Consider the following 21,128-nt stretch of genomic DNA (forward strand, 5'->3'; position numbering starts at 1 on the left):
CATTTTTTGCATTAGACTGTGCTTAAAGACATCCAGTCACGGATTTAGTCCTTATTTCTCTAAATATGGAAATTACATTTATTTGGAATACCAAACCTCGCTATTGTATCATCCAAAACATTTTAATTCAACCACGATCGAGGGAATCCCATGACAACATGGTCGTCGTATATATATATATATATATATATATAGTAGTCGTTTTCGAGTTGAAAGACGCTATTTTATAGAGTGCTCAACCGTGTGGGAGCCAGATATATCGTTAAAAAGTGTATGTTTTTCTCTACATGACAGGCTTGTTTCGTGAGAGAGTTGAATTATTGCTCTCACTCATCAGATGTAGATTTAATTACACCGTCAACGGAAAGCTGATGACGTAATGGACTCTGTGACGTCGAGGTTACGTCACTATGCAGGTCTATAATAGGTGATGTGTGGTATGCGCACAGAAGGTATTTGCGTCTGTGTCGACATGCTGATACGAGTTCATTCTTGGAGTTTAGTGTGCTGGTTTCAGGTTTATACATTATGAACAGTTTTTTTCCTTCAGGCAGAGGTTACATCTTTTGCTCGCTGGAGAGTATGATTTTTGCTTTGGATAAAATTTTCCACTTAATGGTGTATGGGGTGAATCTATCCTTCAGTGTCCAAATGTACTGACTTAGCGCTGTTGCGTTCTTCTGTGTTGCGTTTTGAAAACTGCTCGTGTGCGCAGTATATCTCGTCTTAAATGTGTTCTCGGTCAAACCAACGTATGTTTTCTTGCTTGTTGTTATCGAGTGTATTAACGGTAGCTTGATATATTACTCCTTTCTGCAAGCATTTGCCCTCAAGTGGACATTCAGCTCTTCGTCTACAGTTGCATTCTCTGGGGGGAACTGCGTCTTTGTCTCTGTGTTGTGTTGAAGTAGAGTTTTGTATGCGCTGAAATTATTTTCCCCAACATTAGGCATGCAGCTATAGCTAATTTTAACGGTTGTTTTCGATTTATAATTTTGTGGAGAGGGTTGCTTTTGGGAAAGCACTCATCGAGTAATCTGAGGAACTGGTGACCTACGTTGGTTTTCACGTTGGAGCTATATGGTGGGTTGTACCAGGTGATGTTTCTATTGCGGTTGTTTCTGCGTCTGTTGTTTTCTGCTGTTGGGGTGTATTTGAGGTTATAGTTATATCCCCTCTTGAGTAAGGCTTTCCTTATATGGGCGTTTTCGCTTCTTCAAAGATGCACTCATTCGAAGATATATCAGAAAGCCTTTTATTTATTGTTTTTGGTATACTGCGGATGATATTTGGAGGGTGGTTGCTCTTGTTGTGGATGTATAAAGGTGTGTTGTTTGGTTTCATATAGGGTTTTGACTGAGCTCTTTTCAAGGTCTAGAGTTACGTCTAAGTAATCTACAGATTTTTTGTTGGCGACTATGGTGATCTTGAGTTATGGTTTGCAAATATTCTGCAAAATATCTTTTTTGATTATCTCTATGGTTCTCGGTGACTCAATGAATGCAGCTAGGCCATCGTCGCGATATAGTCCTATATTGTTGCCGTATTTGGCTTGTAGTTCTGAAAGAAGAAAGAGCCCGACTATTTCGCAAATTTCTGCTCCATCGTAACTACCCATAGTTACATCAAACCGTGATTGTTTGCCTCTTTTGCAAGGCATGGTGCAAAAGAGGAAAACAATCACGGTTTGATGTAACTATGGGTAGTTACGATGGAGCAGAAATTTGCGAAATAGTCGGGCTCTTTCTTCTTTCAGAACTACAAGCCAAATACGGCAACAATATAGGACTATATCGCGACGATGGCCTAGCTGCATTCAATGAGTCACCGAGAACCATAGAGATAATCAAAAAAGATATTTGCAGAATATTTGCAAACCATAAACTCAAGATCACCATAGTCGCCAACAAAAAATCTGTAGATTACTTAGACGTAACTCTAGACCTTGAAAAGAGCTCAGTCAAACCCTATATGAAACCAAACAACACACCTTTATACATCCACAACAAGAGCAACCACCCTCCAAATATCATCCGCAGTATACCAAAAACAATAAATAAAAGGCTTTCTGATATATCTTCGAATGAGTGCATCTTTGAAGAAGCGAAACGCCCATATAAGGAAGCCTTACTCAAGAGCGGATATAACTATAACCTCAAATACACCCCAACAGCAGAAAACAACAGACGCAGAAACAACCGCAATAGAAACATCACCTGGTACAACCCACCATATAGCTCCAACGTGAAAACCAACGTAGGTCACCAGTTCCTCAGATTACTCGATGAGTGCTTTCCCAAAAGCAACCCTCTCCACAAAATTATAAATCGAAACACCGTTAAAATTAGCTATAGCTGCATGCCTAATGTTGGGAAAATAATTTCAGCGCATAACAAAACTCTACTTCAACAACACAGAGACAAAGACGCAGTTCCCCCCAGAGAATGCAACTGTAGACGAAGAGCTGAATGTCCACTTGAGGGCAAATGCTTGCAGAAAGGAGTAATATATCAAGCTACCGTTAATACACTCGATAACAACAAGCAAGAAACATACGTTGGTTTGACCGAGAACACATTTAAGACGAGATATACTGCGCACACGAGCAGTTTTCAAAACGCAACACAGAAGAACGCAACAGCGCTAAGTCAGTACATTTGGACACTGAAGGATAGATTCACCCCATACACCATTAAGTGGAAAATTTTATCCAAAGCAAATCATACTCTCCAGCGAGCAAAAGATGTACCTCTGCCTGAAGGAAAAACTGTTCATAATGTATAAACCTGAAACCAGCACACTAAACTCCAAGAATGAACTCGTATCAGCATGTCGACACAGACGCAAATACCTTCTGTGCGCATACCACACATCACCTATTATAGACCTGCATAGTGACGTAACCTCGACGTCACAGAGTCCATTACGTCATCAGCTTTCCGTTGACGGTGTAATTAAATCTACATCTGATGAGTGAGAGCAATAATTCAACTCTCTCACGAAACAAGCCTGTCATGTAGAGAAAAACATACACTTTTTAACGATATATATATATATATATATATAGCCACTTCGTATATAAACACCGTTTAGTTCACAGCATTCTTTAAAAATATAACAATACCTATCTTAAACCGGCTGTAATTACCCATGGGGTTATGACATATTTTGCATAATAATGAATTTGACAAGAATTTGTACGATTTCGATGTTTAGATTTTTCGGCGTACTTACCTGTAAAGGTCTAACTAGTCGGGATTGTCGCTATTTAAAATACTTCTGTTACTAAAATAAATCATGTATAATCTTATTATCAGTCAGTATATGTTTGTGTTAATTTTTAATTACTTATTTTCATTGTTTTTATTTCGATTTATCCAATTTCGCAGAGGACGGTCAAGCGTTCTCGTTACACGATCTTGGTAGATCGTTTTAACACTGCCCGTCACGTGACTCAAAAAATAATACGTCACACCTATGAGCTATAACTAGCCGTTATCCGTTTCCTGAATTACGGACTGCCGAAAATATTGAATTATTTATGTTCAAAATTATCAATAATAAGTGGGATATGATGGTTATGTAGATGGTTAAATAAAGTACTTTTTGGGACAATACTTTTGTGGGCCATTAATTAGGTCAACCATCTGTGACTGAGTCATAGTTATTGTATGTTTTGTCGAGTGTATCTGTGATAGACGAAGGGGGTTGGTACGAGTTAAAACGTACAATAACTGTTCTGTAGCATTGACGGATTTCAATCATTTTTAAAGACACGCCCATATCCCACATGACTTGACATGAATCTTTAAAGTAAACAGCTTTTGAATGTGTGGCTTGATGACATCAACTTGTGCCTTTAAAACAATCAGGTGCGGATCCAGGATTTTTAAAAGGGTGGGGTTCAAAAATTATAAAAAGGGTAACTTTGAGTTTGCCGGATGCAAACGAATCGAGCTCCCGAAGGGAGTGAAATATCTAGTGGGTCTGTGGGCATCCAAAAAATCCATTTACAGGGGAGGGGGGGGGGGGGGGGGCGGGCAATCACATGAGGTGGAATGCCCAGGGAACTTTGGGGGATTTGGAGGAGGGATCGTAAGAAAATGAAATTGAATATATAATAACATTATAACTGTCGCAAAATTTAGAGGGAGCCCGGGCCCCTGGTCTATGTATTTATCTTTTTTTTTTTTTTTTTTACAACATTACAACTTGGTATGAAATACAGACATTACTACGCTAGTAGTGAATTAAATTTGGTCTACAAATTGATGTGTTCCCTTATTAAAATGTATGTTCGGTCTAATAGTTGATATTAACATTAATATTTCAGGTTCCCTTTTTTTAAAGAATATACGTATGTATGTATGTATGTATTTTTATATTTTGAATATCTCTATTGTATGTATGTCGGGTTTTGACTTAAACATACATATATTCAATGACACACTGGCACAGGGGATATTAAAATCCTTTATTGCCTTCACAAATTTCCTCATGCCGTTACCGAGACCCGAACCTGTGGCACCCGATCGCCCGCAATTGTTGGGTACGTACATACATATGTACGTACTTACATACATACATACACACACACACACACACACACACACACACACACATACATACATACATACATACATACATACACACATACATACTAGGCTTGGGCAAATCCAGGTCGAATTTTTATGCCTAGCATTTTCTATAACCATTTGAATCACTGATCGTATACTGATTTTGTCATTTTCCATGAAATAAAATGTTTTTAGGGCATATAACCGTGTAATATATTAATATATGTGTTTTGGGGTTGTAAAACATGAATATGGCATTTACAACTAGCTTAGCCTCAACCAACAAGTTTTCCGTTCTGACGTAACAGGATGGTTCGGAAGCGGTATGTCATCCCTTTTCAACAATAAAGATATACACCCATGTTTAGGTATTACATATGGTGAGACCGGCCTCAGTGACGTCGTGGTAGGCCATCGCCCTACAGGCTGGTAGGTACTGGTTTTAGATCCCAGTCGAGGCATGGGAATTTTAATCCAGATACCGCCTCCAAACCCTGAGTGAGTGCTCCGCAAGGCTCAATGGGTAGGTGTAAACCACTTGCACTGACCAGTGACCCATAACTGGTTCAACAAAGGCCGTGGTTTGTGCTATCCTGCCTGTGGGAAGCGCAAATAAAAGATCCCTTGTTGCTAATCGGAAGAGTAGCCCATGTAGTGGCGACAGCGGGTTTCCTCTCAAAGTCTGTGTGGTCCTTAACCATATGTTTGACGTCATATAACCGTAAATAAAATGTGAGGAGTGCGTCGTTAAATAAAACATTTCTTTCTTTTCTTTACATATGGTGAAGACATGGTCCACTAACAAACTGTTCACCCAAGCTGCTAACAATATAGTGAAAGTACATAATATCCTGAAGAAAACGTTATATTTTTAGTCCAAAAAGGCAGAAAAGACATCTATATGAAATTTATGCTATCCGAATGTGTCATTTTCGTGTTCTGTGACACAAAAACCCCACACATTGATATATTACATGGGGTGTAGGATGTAAAAGCTACAAAAATACACCAAATTAGATGAAATTTTGAATAAATTAAAGTTCCGGATATACAAAGTGATCGTAGACAAAAACTTCCACTTGATTCGTGTTCAGTGACCAAAATGGCCATAGAAATGACAAGGCATATTTATGTAATGCAGAAAAAAAGTATTTATTTGCCCATGCCTAATACATACACGCACGCACACACATATGTATGCATGTATGTATGTATGTATGTATGTATGTGTGTATATATATATATATATATATATATATATATATATATATATATATATATATATACATATACACATATATATATAAATTCAAATGAAGCGTGTTATCGGTGTGCCGCTAGAGTGCTCTATACTGTTACAGTAGAGCGGTTACACATATAATAATAACTTGGGATGGGATGGGACGCGTTCGAATAGTGTGCATAAGATCTTTAGCAGAAATACAGTCAAGCTGTCATATAGCTGCATGCCTAATGTGGCGCGAATTATTGACAGTGACAACAAAAGGAAACTGGGACACCACAGAAAGACCGAAACAGAAAAAAGGTGCAGCTGCCCTAAAAACACAGTGTGCCCACTTGGAGGCGAATGCCTCCCTAAGGAACATTGTGTACCAAGCCATAGTGACCTGTGGGGATAACATAGAGACCTATGTAGGGTTAACGGCGAGCGATTTCAAGGCGAGGTATTCTAACCACAAGGCCTCTTTTAATCACAACACGAAGCGCAACGATACAGAACTCAGTAAACATATCTGGCACTTAAAAGAGAACAATCTTGAGTATACAATCAAGGAGCCGGCCAAAGCCGGCTCTTGTGCCCACGACAGGCGTGCGCTACAGCAGCTTGTTCTGAATGTGCACGTAAAACCCTATGACATGACATGACATGCATGCAAAATCTATGCCGTGCTCCACACTATTCGAACGCGTCGAAGCGTTGCGGCCTTTGTATTTGCGAGAAGTACTTTATTATTTGCAATCCTAAAACGGCGTCCTTGAATAAGCGAAACGAACTGGTCAGCAAATGTAGACATAAAGACAAATACCTCTTGAGTAATCTAACATGATTAGAAGAGACACGTTGCTGTAATTAATGTTCTATACAAATCACTCTGGTTTATGCACTGAAGAGTGCAGGTTCGCACAAACATCGCGACCTGTACGAAACGGTATTGTATGTAAATAAACCATGGAAGTCAAAGTGTAATATATCCAAGTTATTATTATATGTATGTATATGTATATATATATATATATATATATATATATATATATATATATATATATATATATACCACACACACACACACACACACACACACACACACACACACACACACACACACATATTTGTGTGTGTGTGTATATATATATATATATATATATATATATATATATATATATATATATATATATATATATATATATATATATAGGGAATAACTGGTTACTATCTTAAGATATCGGCTTTATCCTGCGAAGGTTAGAATGGCGAATGCAGCGAGGCAATCCTACAGGAATATTCAGAAAATCATTATTTATTCCAGTTTTGTGTAAACAAATCGAGTATTGTCAACCTAGCAAGGCTTTTTCCGTATGACGTCATACAAGATACATGACGTCATTATTTATAAGACGCTAGCTACATTCAGTCACATTAAAAAAAAAGTGTTTTTAAACTCTAATTCATAAATAAATATACAAGTTTTGTATTGTTATAGAAAAACTGATAGTTATTTGTATTTACTGTACTTGTACAACAAATGATTTAAAGAGTATGTTTGTTGAAAATCTACTCTTAAATACTCAGTCGAGAGTCGGGCTTATGTCACGTGACCTAAATTTGTGGTCAGTGACCGAAAATATAGAGATTTATATATATATATATATATATATATATATATATATATATATATATATATATATATATATATATACATATATATATATATAATGTACTAGTATATGCCACTGAAGGTACGTACATGAAGGCATTGACAAGACATACGTATAGCATTCGACAATATACAATGTAATTTGAAAGCTCAAGATAATATGTTCAGCCCTCAACATCACTATACATGTAATAAGTGGAGATCTCAACATAAGGCCTACTGTGCGCAAATGGGGCATCCTGGGCTGTGCTCGGCCCAAGATGTCCTTGGAACATCTTCTTGGGCCACGAGATGCCATATACTTTTGTTACATTTGCTTAAATCGTTCAAATTGTTTTTTGTTTACGATACCTTAGGCACATTAATGAATTAATAATCGGCTATTGGATGTCAAACAATTGGCAATTCTGACATGTAGTCTTGAGAAGAAACCTGTGACATTTTGCCATTAGCAGCAAAGGGTCTTTTATATGCACTTTCCCAAAGAAAGGACGGTACATACAAAATATTTTGATATACCAGACGTGGGGCTCTGGTTACACCATTTAAAGACATGTGGACATTTTGAAGCTTTGCCTGCCCAAACGAGTGGGATTTTTGCTCGGTCGCAATCCGTTCCTTTGAAATGGACTACAATGAAGGGTTGATCATCTGGGTGAAGCTATCGAGTTTTCCTAATCCAACCAGTGATTCATGAATGGCATATCATAGGAAATAGTATAAAGTATGCTGTGTAAATATGTATATACTTTGTATGTACATGTATGTGTGTGCGTGTATCTCCTATCTATGTATATGCATGTATGTATGGATGAATGGATGTAGGCAGGTAGGTGGGTGGTTGGTACGTAGTTACGTACGTACGTATGGATGGATCGATGGATGGTTTAAAGTTGTGTTTTTTTAACGACACCACAAGAACATATTAATTGATTTATTAATCATCGGCTAGAGTTTTAGAAAGGAAACCCGCTACATTTTCCCCACAATAGTAGCAAGGGATCTTTTGTATGCACTATCCCATAGACACATACCACGGTTTTTGATATACAAGTAGAGATGCACTGGCTGGAACGATAAATAGTCCGATGGGTCCACCGACGGGGATCGATCCTAGACAGACCGCGTATCAGGCGAACTATTTACCACTGGGCTACGTCCTGTCTCGGATGGATGGATGCAAGCATGCATGCATGCATGCATGTATGTCTGTGTGTTCATGCGTGCCTGTGTGTGTATCTGGTTATGTAAATGTGTTTGCGTGTGAATATTTAGCTATGTCCCAGTTATGGCGATACATTAATGTTGACTTTCACTTATGTTTATAAGTCGTACTTGTCTAGCATCCCACATGATGATATCCCGGTTCTTCTTTCATAAAAATATGTTTTGATCACTGGTATATGTGTGTGACATCTCTTTTCTTCGTGTCTCTTCAATTACCTTCATTTGACCTTGAAAATGTAGGTCAAATTGACCAATTATGAAAATCCAGCAAATAAAATGGAAAGTTTGGATATTAAGCGTCACAGAAAACATTTTTAAAGTGTTTAATCTCCGTTATAACTGAAATTTGGTGTCTGTCCCGTGGACTGTTGTTTTGGGGTAGAAGCAGATCCAACACAAATTGACCTTGACGTTCCATTAAAAGTATGCAAATTCCCAATTAACGTACACGTTTAGGCAAGTAAGACTTGCAAATCTGAAATCTACACATATTTTTACATAAGAATAAATGTTCAAACCTTCCTGACTCTCCGACATAGATAAATCGACCTGGCTCCCGTACTAACTGATGGAACTGTTTGGCTCACTATCGCCAAAACTTGATGACACCCCTGCTTTTTTACTGATGGGTAAAATGGTTACTGCTACCTTGTCTAACACAGCTACAGATTTGCATATTGGATTAGGAATAAAAATACGCCATTCTAAAGAGATGGTGAGCTTCATGGACAACTTGCAGGTGGTTTGCTCCCATGATGAAGTACTGAGGTTTAAGAAGTCTGCCGCTCATGCTGCATCACATAATTATACATTGTCAGGCATAACTGATGGTGACGCCTGTTTCACTCAAATTGTAGTGGACATATTTGATGCTGATATTTCATCCCAGAATGGAAAGCAGTTCACACATTCAGGGACGGGACGTAGCCCAATGGTACAGCGCTCGCTCGATGCGCGGTCGGTCTGGGATCGATCCCCGTCGGTGGGCCCATTGGGGGTATTTATCGTTCCATCCAGTGCACCACGACTGGTATATCAAAGGCCGTGATATGTACTACCCTGTCTGTGGGATGGTGCATATAAAAGATCCCTTGTTGCTAATCGGAAAGAGTAAGCCATGAAGTGGCGACAGCAGGTTTCCTCTCTCAATATCTGTGTGGTCCTTAACCATATTTCTGACGCCATATAACTCAAATGTGTTGAGTGCGTCGTTAAATAAAACATTTCCTTCCTTCCTTTCCACACCTTCATTATATGTACTTGTGGCACAAACACAAACTCATGATACTGAATTTGAATGAGTCGTCAGTACAACAATCAAACGAATAAAAAAGAAGACATTTCACAAAAGATACAATATGAAACAGCCATTACGCGATATCATGGACCTAAGAAGCCTGTCATGCCCAAAAGGCAGCTTTGAAATTACCATCACATTTGAAAGTATTGGCTATTGGCTGTTTCAGCTAATAAAGCTAAAGATAGTGATTTTCTCTTTTGTAAAGACATACTTTTATATGACAAATGCCCTGACTTTAATGGCTTGAATACTCACGCATACCGTGAATGTGGTGCACCTTTGAAACCTAGTACTTCAGCGACATATCAGCCACTTATTGATATGGCCCCTTGAGATCCTCATATAATGATTACCTCTTTAATGGAAGCCCAGCGTCTGACTAAAATGGCTGGTCAAGATGTAACTGTGTTTACATGTGCCCAACCGCTGTACAGAGTTGTTTTACATGTGATGTGCGTATATCCAGAAAGATTTGCTGATGTTGTACTAGTATTAGGAGGCATGCATCTACTTATGAGTTTTGAGTTTTGTTGAGTCAGTAGGTGGACTGGTGGAGAGAGTGTGTTAGCAGAAGTCATGGGTGAGGCATTTTCTGGTGTAACAAAGATGTTTACAGGCAAGAAATTTCCTCAAAATGTCAAAGCACTTCGTATGGTCGCAGAAGAGGTTATTGGGGGGGGGGGGGGGGGGGGGTATTTGAATCAGGTACACCCACTAGTGGCGATGAGTTAAAGGTCCACGTTTATCAAAAACGTAATTCACTATTGTTTTGTATCTAGGTATACCTTTTACAATATATATCAATAAAATAAATTTTAAAAACTACTCGTTTTTAATATATTCGCAATAAAAAGTCGCGTTTTTTTTCCATCGCTTGCCAAAACGCCTGTCGAATCCAAGAGCTAAGTCACGTGACCCCGTGACGCGCTAACCGGCATAACATGAAAGCAAAATTCGCAGCCTTTCAGACATTTTACTGGGAAGGTGGAACACGTGTATTTTTAAAACGCGAACATTTTATTCTATTGAATTAAATTTTATGGATGGAATATTCTTTTGGAGATAGTTTTCAAATGTAAAATATGGTCAACCATTGTTTAGTGTTTGGATTTGGATATATCAAAGCAGCGGTTTTTCCGAACTTTAAACAAACCGACAATCACAAGGTTTGCATGAAAGTGGTTCTTAAGCAGAACCCGTGCGTAATGGAAAGGACCATCACGATGGGATAGGATCTGCAGTGACCACTTCATCCCTGAGGATTACAATTATTTAAGGTGGTCGATAAATATGACACCTATTTTTTTTAACATATCTGTTCCAAACCTGTATCACCCACCGGCACATGTTCTACGATTGCGCATGGTACATGCATGGAGGGGGGAGTATATAGTAGTGTAGGTATAAAATTCTCCTACTGGCAGTAGCTAGTGGGAATTTCCCTATTAGCTCAGTTGGTAGAGCACTGGATTCTCCCTAAACCCCTGCCGAGTTGTTCGTGTTTTCCTTCATACAACACATCGGTAACAGAGTCATAGTGTTATGATTCCCCCCCCCCCCCCCCCTCCCCCAATCCCAATACAAAATCCTGCCTACGCCAGTCGAGGGTACCAAGGCTAGAACGATAAAAATATGGGGCTTGTATTTCATAATTAAATACAAACTTTTTGTGCGTGCGTGCATATATATACACACAAACACACACACAGTTTGTATATATACACACACACGCACGCACACAGTTTGTGTATATATATTATATTCCATTTTATAATTAGTATTTTGTAATAGGCGTCTGGATTGGTTAAAATGCTATTACGTGATCTAAAAAAAAACCCTTCATTCTTCCATAAACGTGAAAACTGCACTTTTTCGGTAAACAGAATGTTATTACCAGAACTACTTTTTATCAATTACGTCTACAACGGAATCCTCGAGGATTCCTATCGTTTCTAATTTTATATCGTCTGCACTGTGAATGGCAGTGATAAACTGACAGACAACAATCACAATGTCGAATGACAGACACGAAAGTTTTGGTGGAGACTTTACAGTAAGCCACCGCAATTCAGGCTTTAAACGACTCCGGTTTTGAACTGAGACACATAATGTATTTGACAGGCCACAAAAAACGAAGCTTCTATTAGAAGTTATAGCAGAGAATGCTCAACAAATCAAAGGAGAGACATGAGCGCAGCTCTGTCACATTTGATAAAAACACCAAATCGACAACTTACACGCACGAAAACACATACGCCTTCGTGCACGACCTGTCCTTTCCGAGAATAATACCACACAATCACAAACTTCCTCTGAAATACACACACACACACACACACACACACACACGCACACAGTAACACTGAAACCACTGTATCCCTTTCAAGTCAGTCTTCACATTCACTTTTCATTAATTCAACTTTTGGTAACAGTAATTTTAATATAGTAATTGATAAATCTTCTAAATAATTTGACACTCTCCCATATGTAATTAGCGTTTGATATTTTTGGAAAAAAACAACTGTTTGCGTTATCGGTTGATGTTCAGTTATTTTAAATTTTATAACTTTTTATCCACATTGGTTCAGAAAATTAACATTTATAAAACCTTATGTAAATCATTATAATGAACCGGAGATTTGACGGGAAAAAAACCGAATGTAACTGTCTAAGGGAATTTCCTTATTTGAGTATTGATACAGTTGTAAATCATTATGGAATAGAGTTCGATTGGGCTTTTAAATATAGTTTTGTATAAAGGCAATATTAATGCATTCCATGTCAAATCACCAAAAAAACCCAGATATTTTAAACCCGACCGTCTCAGATTTTTATGAAACTTGGTATACCTGTTGATTCGGATCCCACAGCACTAAATTCCAAATTTTAGGCCAATCGGACCAGTGGTGTGGGAGATATAGCCCCCAAAATTTTGAGATATTCGGCCAAAATGGGCGAGGCCGCCAACCTTTGAACCCTCGTATCTCAGGAACTACTGGGCCATTATTGTTCAGATTGGAGAATGTTGGGGTACACTGACAGTTTGACCTTTGTTATGACCTTCAAATTGACCTTGTGGATCACGTGACCTTGAAATGACCTTTCTTGAAATTTAATCTCCCACATGTTAACTAAAACATATAAGTTTCAGAGGTGTAATATTCTTTGTTTAGCAGCAATACACATTCAAAAATTGCATGTCCATGAAAATAACACCTTTTCTGCCATTAACGTCTGATTAGATATACTGAAGTAAACCCGAATGACCAATTCCTGATGCTAGGAATCATCATCTCTCTTGAACACCGAGTAATACATTGTAGGCCTACATGCTATGATCATATGATATCAAACTACTTCCTTCATTGCCTTCTCACCAGTTCAGCAGTCACAGAATCATTCAGTCACCCTTTTCCCCCATAGTCTTGCAATTCTAGCATCATTCTTTTTACTCAGATCAGAGAGTACATCCGTAAAGAAGATGCAATAGAAGGTGTATCAATGACACAGAAGATGCCTCCATCACTAATCCAACAAGTGTCTTCTTCGTTTGGCCAGTGAAATAACTTAGAAGGTCCGTGAGGGTGCATGAAACGAATTAAGAAGTTTCCATGCTCTTCTGAAATGTCCTCAACTAGCCCAACCCATGCCTCATTATCATACAGACAACAAACATAGTTTTGCTTCTTGGCTTCAATGGGAGGCTCCTCTGGTAACTGTCATATCATCCTCAGAATCCTGGACAGATACTAGTTCTGGTGGGTCACTCTGCAGGCTCAGCTTGTAGGCATGCATCTTTGACTTAGACACGAACTAACCGGTGAAATTGCTGTGTTCCCTTGACCGTTTTAGCCACTTGAAACTTCCCTTGTAGTTCCAACTCATGCTTTGCTATGTGTTCTGGTGTGATGTTGAAAACGTGAATACCTGGAATACTCTTGATGCAGAAGTCCATGATAGCCTCCCTGGTCAGGATTGGGTCTGTGTAGGGATGCTGCAAACTGGCCTTTGTCAGCAACCTCTTCACCGTCCCCCCAATTCCATCACAGGCACTTTTGCCGTGGCTTGTCGCAAAAAAGTTCCATTCACCTTCCAACCCAAAGTCCTCTTCATGATGGCACAGGTTAACAAAATTGTTCTTATTTTTACACTGTCCAGCACAATCGTCAGTGAAATAATGGATTTTTTTTACATGAGGAAACTCAGTCTGAAGGTATGGAATAACAACACTCAAGAAAGCATACACAGTTACAGTTGAGTGCTTCCTAGTGTCACTCACTACACAAATGTTACGGTGTCCGAGGGTTCCATCAGCCAATCTGCAGTATGCCTCAAAAGGATGTAAGGTAGCCTGTTTATTTTCCCAGTGGAAACTCTGAATCTCATCCTGAACAACGTACGAGAAATTTTCCACAAAATCACCTTGCAGGACAAAGTCAATGCTTTCCTAAATATTAAATCTAGCCCTGAAACCCTTTCAGTAAAGTTAAGCAGGTCAGAAAACTAAAATGGCAGCAGAGTACATGTATCATTGCCAAAGGACCACAAGCCTTGGGCATTTGGGTCAAACTTTTCAAATATAAATCAGTTAATCAATGTCAAGGTAGACCTTGTTCACACTGTGCCGAAGACTGGGTGTACAAATACATTATGTAGTACATCACTGGATAAAGACTGGGTTGTACTGTAGTTGATTGAAATATTGTTCAAAACCATTGGCAAGGCCATATGACATGATAAAATGACTTAATAGGGTTTTATGAAGAAAACATAATACATACATATCAACATCTGACATAGTGTCCAACTTGAAAGCTTCAGGTTGTCAAAGAAATGCAGATCAAGAAAATTATTTGTCTTAAACTTCTAATTGCCATGTGCTCAATGGGAATTTCCCCCAGGGGATTTCAAGGAGTACCTGACATGTCTGAAGCCACACTTCCTGTTAACCCTTTGGGCCTGATTGTGTAGAATCTCTCATGCCATTTGGCATCTTTTCATATCCTTCAGGCATTCCTTCAGACATGTCAGGTGGATTTTGACTCCAAAGATGAGTTTTTGGTCTCAGAGAAGTCTGTACATGTAGAAAATGTACATTGTAATGCATTGTATCAATCATCCGTGCAGGTATGCATTTTAAAAATCTATATTGTGGCTAAACAAAAAAGATTACACCTCTGAAACTTTTATATGTTTTAGTTAACATGTGGGAGATTAAATTTCAAAAAAGGTCATCTCAAGGTCACGTGATCCACAAGGTCAATTTGAAGGTCATAACAAAGGTCAAAAGGTCAGTGTACCACAACATTCTCCAACAAAAATTCTTGAACAATAATGGCAGATTTGGAATCCTTGTCAAATTGCCTTTCCAACAATACCAATGTTATGACGATTGGCCCAGTAATTCCTGAGATATGAGGGTTCAAAAGTTGGCGGCCACGCCCATTTTGGCCGAAAATCTGAAACTTTGGGGGGCCGTATCTCCCAATTGCCTAAAATTTCGGATTTGGTGCTGTGGGATCCCAATTAACAAGTATACCAAGTTTCATAAAAATCTGAGACGGTCGGGTTTAACCCATTGGGTGATTTGACACAGAATGACCCAATTATAAGAATTGAACGTTATATGTTTTGACGTTCGTGCGATGATAAACACTAAAACCATTTTATACACTTATGTATGAACGGCTTATGTAAGTAATTGTAAACTGGCGCTCACATAACTCCGGTATGAGACCATTACCAACCGCCAACTTACGAAGTCTTTTATGTCCATTTTATTACGTTTGGGCGAATGTCGATCCTTTTAAATGATGTGATTATTACTTGTGTACATTCCAAATTCGTATTCCAATGATGTCATGTCGTGGCACGAAGTTTCTTGTCACTTCTGAGTGTTTAACAAATCATGTTTATGTGTTCACGCATTTGCAAATGGCGGTAATGGCCAAGTTGACCGTGACCTTGAAGATTTATATTTATTGTGCATCCGGGTCACAGCTGTCAAACGTTTTAGCGGTAAATACAACTACATTACGGTAAATACAACTAAACTTTGGAAACCCAAAGTTTAAATTATTATTTTTGTAGGAACATGAATGAGATTAGAATTTACTGTATATGTTTATTTTGATAATTTACTGAGGTATTAGTTTACACCAGTAATAGGGAAGTCGGGTGTACTTTTAGCGTGACTAGCCTTACCCAGCCAAACAGGGGGCGGGTCTTAGGTCGCTGATTCAGCCGGCTCCGCTGATTCAGCACGCTGATTTTGGTCGTTTTAGACGTGAATACCCTCCCAGTGCGCTGATTCAGCAAGCTGATTTTACCAGTACGCTGAATTTTTCGATGATTATCAAAAGTTATAAAAAGGCAGCGTTTAATGCTGGCCGTCAGTCTGGCTTTACCCTTACATTAGGTGGGTTGGGACCCATTTTGTTTATTTTCTAAAATTGTGGGTTTTTAAATAAAGAGTTGGGATTAGACAGCCATTCTCACTAATAAGTAATATCAATAAATATGATAATTATATTTGGCAATAATAATTAATTAGAAATTTATTATTTAGAGATAGGTTAGCCTTCAATCATAAACTGGGCTCTAAACAGAGCCCAGAAGTGCTATGGTATTTACTGTGAAAAGTTAACATTGAGATAAAGTGTCTTGGACATAAGTGATATTATTCTGAGATAGGAATATTTAGTCTATTGAGTTAGAAGTACTGAAACAGATGTTCAAGTGTAGCTTAATATTGCTGAAGTAGTGAAAAGTGAGATAGTTCACTCAGTGTATAAGAGAAAATAGAATAGAAGTAGTGAAGAGTGAGAAGTATTGAAATAGAAGTTAAAGTGTAGTTTAATATATTGCTGAAGTAGTGAAAAGTGAGGTAGTTCACACTGTGTATAAGAGAAGATAGTGTAGACGTAGTGAAGAGTGACAAGTGAAATATAGTTGAAGTAGTTGTGGGTGATGTAGTGACACCCTACTGAGTTTATAGTGTTTAAGTGGTAGTTGAGGGTGATGTAGTGCCACCCTGTGTAGTTTAAGTAGTAGTTGAGGTTGATGTAGTGCCACCCTGTGTAGTTATTATAGTGTTGAAGTGACAGAGAGTGATGTAGAGTAGAGAAATATAGTACTGAAGTAGTAGGAAGTAATGAGAGAGAGAGAGAGAGAGTATTAGAGATAGTGTAGTGAACTGTAGTATTAAAAACAAAGCAATATATTAAACTAGCACATCTGAAGTTAGAGTATAAGTAAACAGAAATTTAGTTATAATGGAAATAGTTGTGTAGTTGCATAATGTAGGTTAACGATAAAATAGGTAACCTGAATACTACTTACCTTAATGAATACATGTAGCTGAGACAGTGTTAGTTTTTAGCAACATTTAATGACATATTGGTCAATGTGTATGACCTGAAAGTGCTTGTTGATAGCAAATACTGATTGATATACATATAATATATAGTGATGTGCAAGAAGCATTTTATTGCATGCGAACATACCTCTACTTTCTGCCAGCGGTCACGTTTTAAACAATGACTGCATTTCCCCCAGTAATTAAGACACCACAGAAAGTGTTATGAATTAATCGCGCCTCTTTGAAAGCTTAATAAACAATGAACAACACCTCTAGTAACGGGTGTAGGTAGCAGGATAAATTGTATTATTATTTGTATGTGTTCATACCTGCATTGCATCATACCGATCTGTCTAACACAATAAATTCAGATCCCTATTTTATGTGATATTAATCAATAAAATAATGTTCTTTATTCTGCTTGTTTTAAATGTGTTCTGATCTGAACACATATTTTTATTACAGTCAAATGTTAATATCCCACTTTCAAAAGTCTGACTGAACTTGTGTCCTCCTTCTCACAGGTAGGTAGGTAACTAGGTTAACGTGTTTATATACCACTTCCTCACCAATCGAAATACCATTCGAGTAGATGAACAAATGTTATGAGACAAAAATGGCCAAACTAGCGTCCGTTAAGAATCATCTGTTATTCGATAAATCATTCTCTGCTGTCGGCAGTTTGACCTACTAACAGAAGGCCGGATGTTACGTCAAGTTGCCCCCGGGGTAGGGGTGGGAAGCAGATCGAGAGAACATGCAGTGACGTCCGTAGATTAAAATTAATATGAAATGACATGCTGTTTCTACACGTACTGCCTGAGTGAGTCCATTGCATTTATCAGTTTTATATACCAGTGGTATTTGCTCTTAGGATTGTTCCCCGTCGGTGGGCCCATTGAGCTATATCGTTTTAGCCAGTGCTCTAGTGATGGCGGCGAGTTTTGTTTTTTTACTTTCATCATTTGCATTGTGTTTTAACTCCATTAAAATTGTTTGCCTACGTCTATAAATAAAAATGTTCTTCTTTTAGATAGGTCTCGCTTGGTTTCCTTTGGACAGTGGAGTCACCAAAAGTATGAATATAGGTAAGTGTAAAAACAGTAGCTCCCAACTACAATGTTCGATCAGCTGTGTCGCATGCTACATTGACATAGCCTGTTGAACAACATCTTGGTTTACACAAATGAGTTGTATTAAGTTACCAGCATGCCTGTGACGGAGACAGACATTTGAAAAGGGTTGCATGCATCCATCCATCCGAGGCAGGACTGGTATAGCAAACTATTTTGTATGTTCCGTCCTTCCTGTGGGAAACTGCATATAAAAGACCCTTTGCTGCTAATGGAAAAATGTGACAGGTTTCCTCTCAAGACTACGTGTCAGAATTACCATTTGTTTGACATCCAATAGCCGATTATTAATTCATTAATGTGCTTTAGAGGTGTCGTTAAACAAAACAAACAAAACAATTTGAACGATTTAAGCAAATGTAACAAAGTATGTGGCATATCTAGGCCCAATATGTCCCAAGAACATCTTTGGCCAAGCACTGCCCACGATGTCCCAGTTGGGACATTTTGGGCTTCAACATGAGTCTCCATATTCGATGCATATCAGCAAAGCTACAGATGGATCATGATATCTGCTACAAACACACACGTAGTTACCGTAGCTATTGCAACAGTGGGTGTACTTGAGACATGCGAATAGTGGGTGGCTTTTAGTACAGTGTATACGTACCTGCTCACACCATCCCGACCAAATTAGTAAGGCAAAAGGAATGGGGATTAGTTATTCTCCAATTTGAGAAAAGAAAAATGACCTGTACATGTGGTCACTGTGGTGGCCTGTATTTATGTGTTGGACGATTACCTAGATGAATGTCATAGTTTGTTTGATGTGTTTCATATAGTGTTTATAACTACAAACGTTAACAGTGTTGCCTATGGGAATTTATTTGGTATAGTATAACCTATAGGCTAACGGTATCCAAGTCGCCTATCTTGACGGAAAGCCTTTTATTTCGAAAGTCAATCGATTGAGATAGCAAGTCGATCGATCAAGATATTAAGTCGATCGATCGGAAAAACCCTAATTTGATGTGATTTTCTATTCCCAGCCACCGTAGAAACAATATTATGCAGTTATGTTATTTTTTTATTTACTTACTTTCCATTGCACATTAGTTCTTTATGTGTCACCATTGTTCACCTGTGTATTTGTGTATTGATTTATTTATATATTTTCTTGATGTAACTTATGAGCTTTATAGCTCAAAGTCAATAACGAATGAATTCATGAATAAATTACCCCAATAGAGCAGATTGATTTACTAATCATCGGCTGTTGGATGTTAAACATATGGTAATTCTGACACGTAGTCATCTAAGGAATCCCGCTTTATTTTTCCTAGTGCAGCAAGAATTTTTTGCATGCACTTTCCCACAGACAGGAAAGCATATACCACGGCACTGGTAGGAACGAGAAAAACAACAATCAGTTAAATGGATCCACCAAGGTGGTTCGATCCTGCGACGAAAACCTGATTAGTGATTTCCCTAGAAATTAGGCAAGGCATGGTAGACCAAACAATTTTGGGGCATTTTCACCATTTTCGGGGCACTTATTTTTCATTAAAAATACACAAACATTAATTGAAATAAACATTAATGTAATTTATGTGCTTCCTTTAATAAATGAATGGCAAAAGATATAAAAGGCATATTTTATTAATTAATAATACCTTTTTTATATATAAAGGCAATTTTAGAGTTAATTACTGAAAAAGGCTTGTTTAATCTCAGGGCAGCATGGTGCTGATTAAGGCAAGATGATATTAAGACTATTGACGCATGTTGCTGCGCCATGCTAAAACAATCTAGGGAAAACTAGTGATATAGACGACGGAGTTGAAACAAGACAATGCATTTAGTATACAGTTTTTCTGTCCCACTCTCGACCACTGGTCATGCCAGAGATTGGGTGTGAGAGAGACATGCCTGAACCTTAATTGGATAGAGGCACGTTAATAGAGTTTACGATTACGAGTATACAGTTTTATTAATTAAAAGCGACCTATTGGTTGTAAACACATTACAGTAAAAGCATACGTTCTCCTTTAAATTGTTTCCTACAGGGCGAGACGTAACCCAGTGGTAAAGCATTCGCGTGATGCGTAAAATTGTTTTCTGTAGGGGTGGGACGTCGTCCAGTGGTAAATCGCTCGCGTGGTCGGTCTAGGATCAATCACCGTCTGTGGCTCCATTGAGCTATTTATCATTTCAGCCAATGCACAACGGCTGGTATATCAAAGGCCGTGGTGATGATCATCCTGTCTGTGGGATGGTGTATATAAAAGATCACTTGCTACTAATGGAAACATGTAGCGGCTTTCCTCTCTAAGACTGTGTGTCAAAATTAACAAATATTTCACATTCAATAGCCGATAATTAATAAATCAATGTGCTCTAGTGGTATCGTTAAACAAAACTACCTTTTTAACTTTGTTTTCTGTAATGATAAAACGTATTCAGCTCTATTATAAATATTAAACAATGATGAACATACCTCGGAATTTGTTGTCGAACAACATCGCCGCATTCACAAAGATTGAAAGAAGAAGTCAGTGTATCAATGTCAGCCGCAATATAAAATGCTTTATTATAACATTTAGTGAAATATTTTAAAATATCAGTGAAATAAAAGTGCTATCAGTCACTCAGTCATTCTAAAATGTGTCATCGTCACTGTAAGAAAGCCGGAAC

General features: G+C 38.2%; 1 protein-coding gene across 3 annotated transcripts in view; it reads right to left on the reverse strand.

Moving 5' to 3' along the window:
- LOC121389657 overlaps window positions 1-21,128 on the reverse strand; it is a 32,402-nt gene extending 11,274 nt beyond the window's left edge. For all 3 annotated transcript variants that reach the window (XM_041521307.1, XM_041521306.1, XM_041521305.1), the window contains exon 1: window positions 20,932-21,128. In XM_041521307.1, the coding sequence (XP_041377241.1) occupies window positions 20,932-20,956 (25 nt within the window). In that variant the 5' untranslated portion in view covers window positions 20,957-21,128. The remainder of the gene's footprint in view (window positions 1-20,931) is intronic.

The sequence above is a fragment of the Gigantopelta aegis genome, chromosome 15 (genome assembly GCF_016097555.1).
Source record: "Gigantopelta aegis isolate Gae_Host chromosome 15, Gae_host_genome, whole genome shotgun sequence".
Lineage (NCBI taxonomy): Eukaryota > Metazoa > Mollusca > Gastropoda > Neomphalida > Peltospiridae > Gigantopelta > Gigantopelta aegis.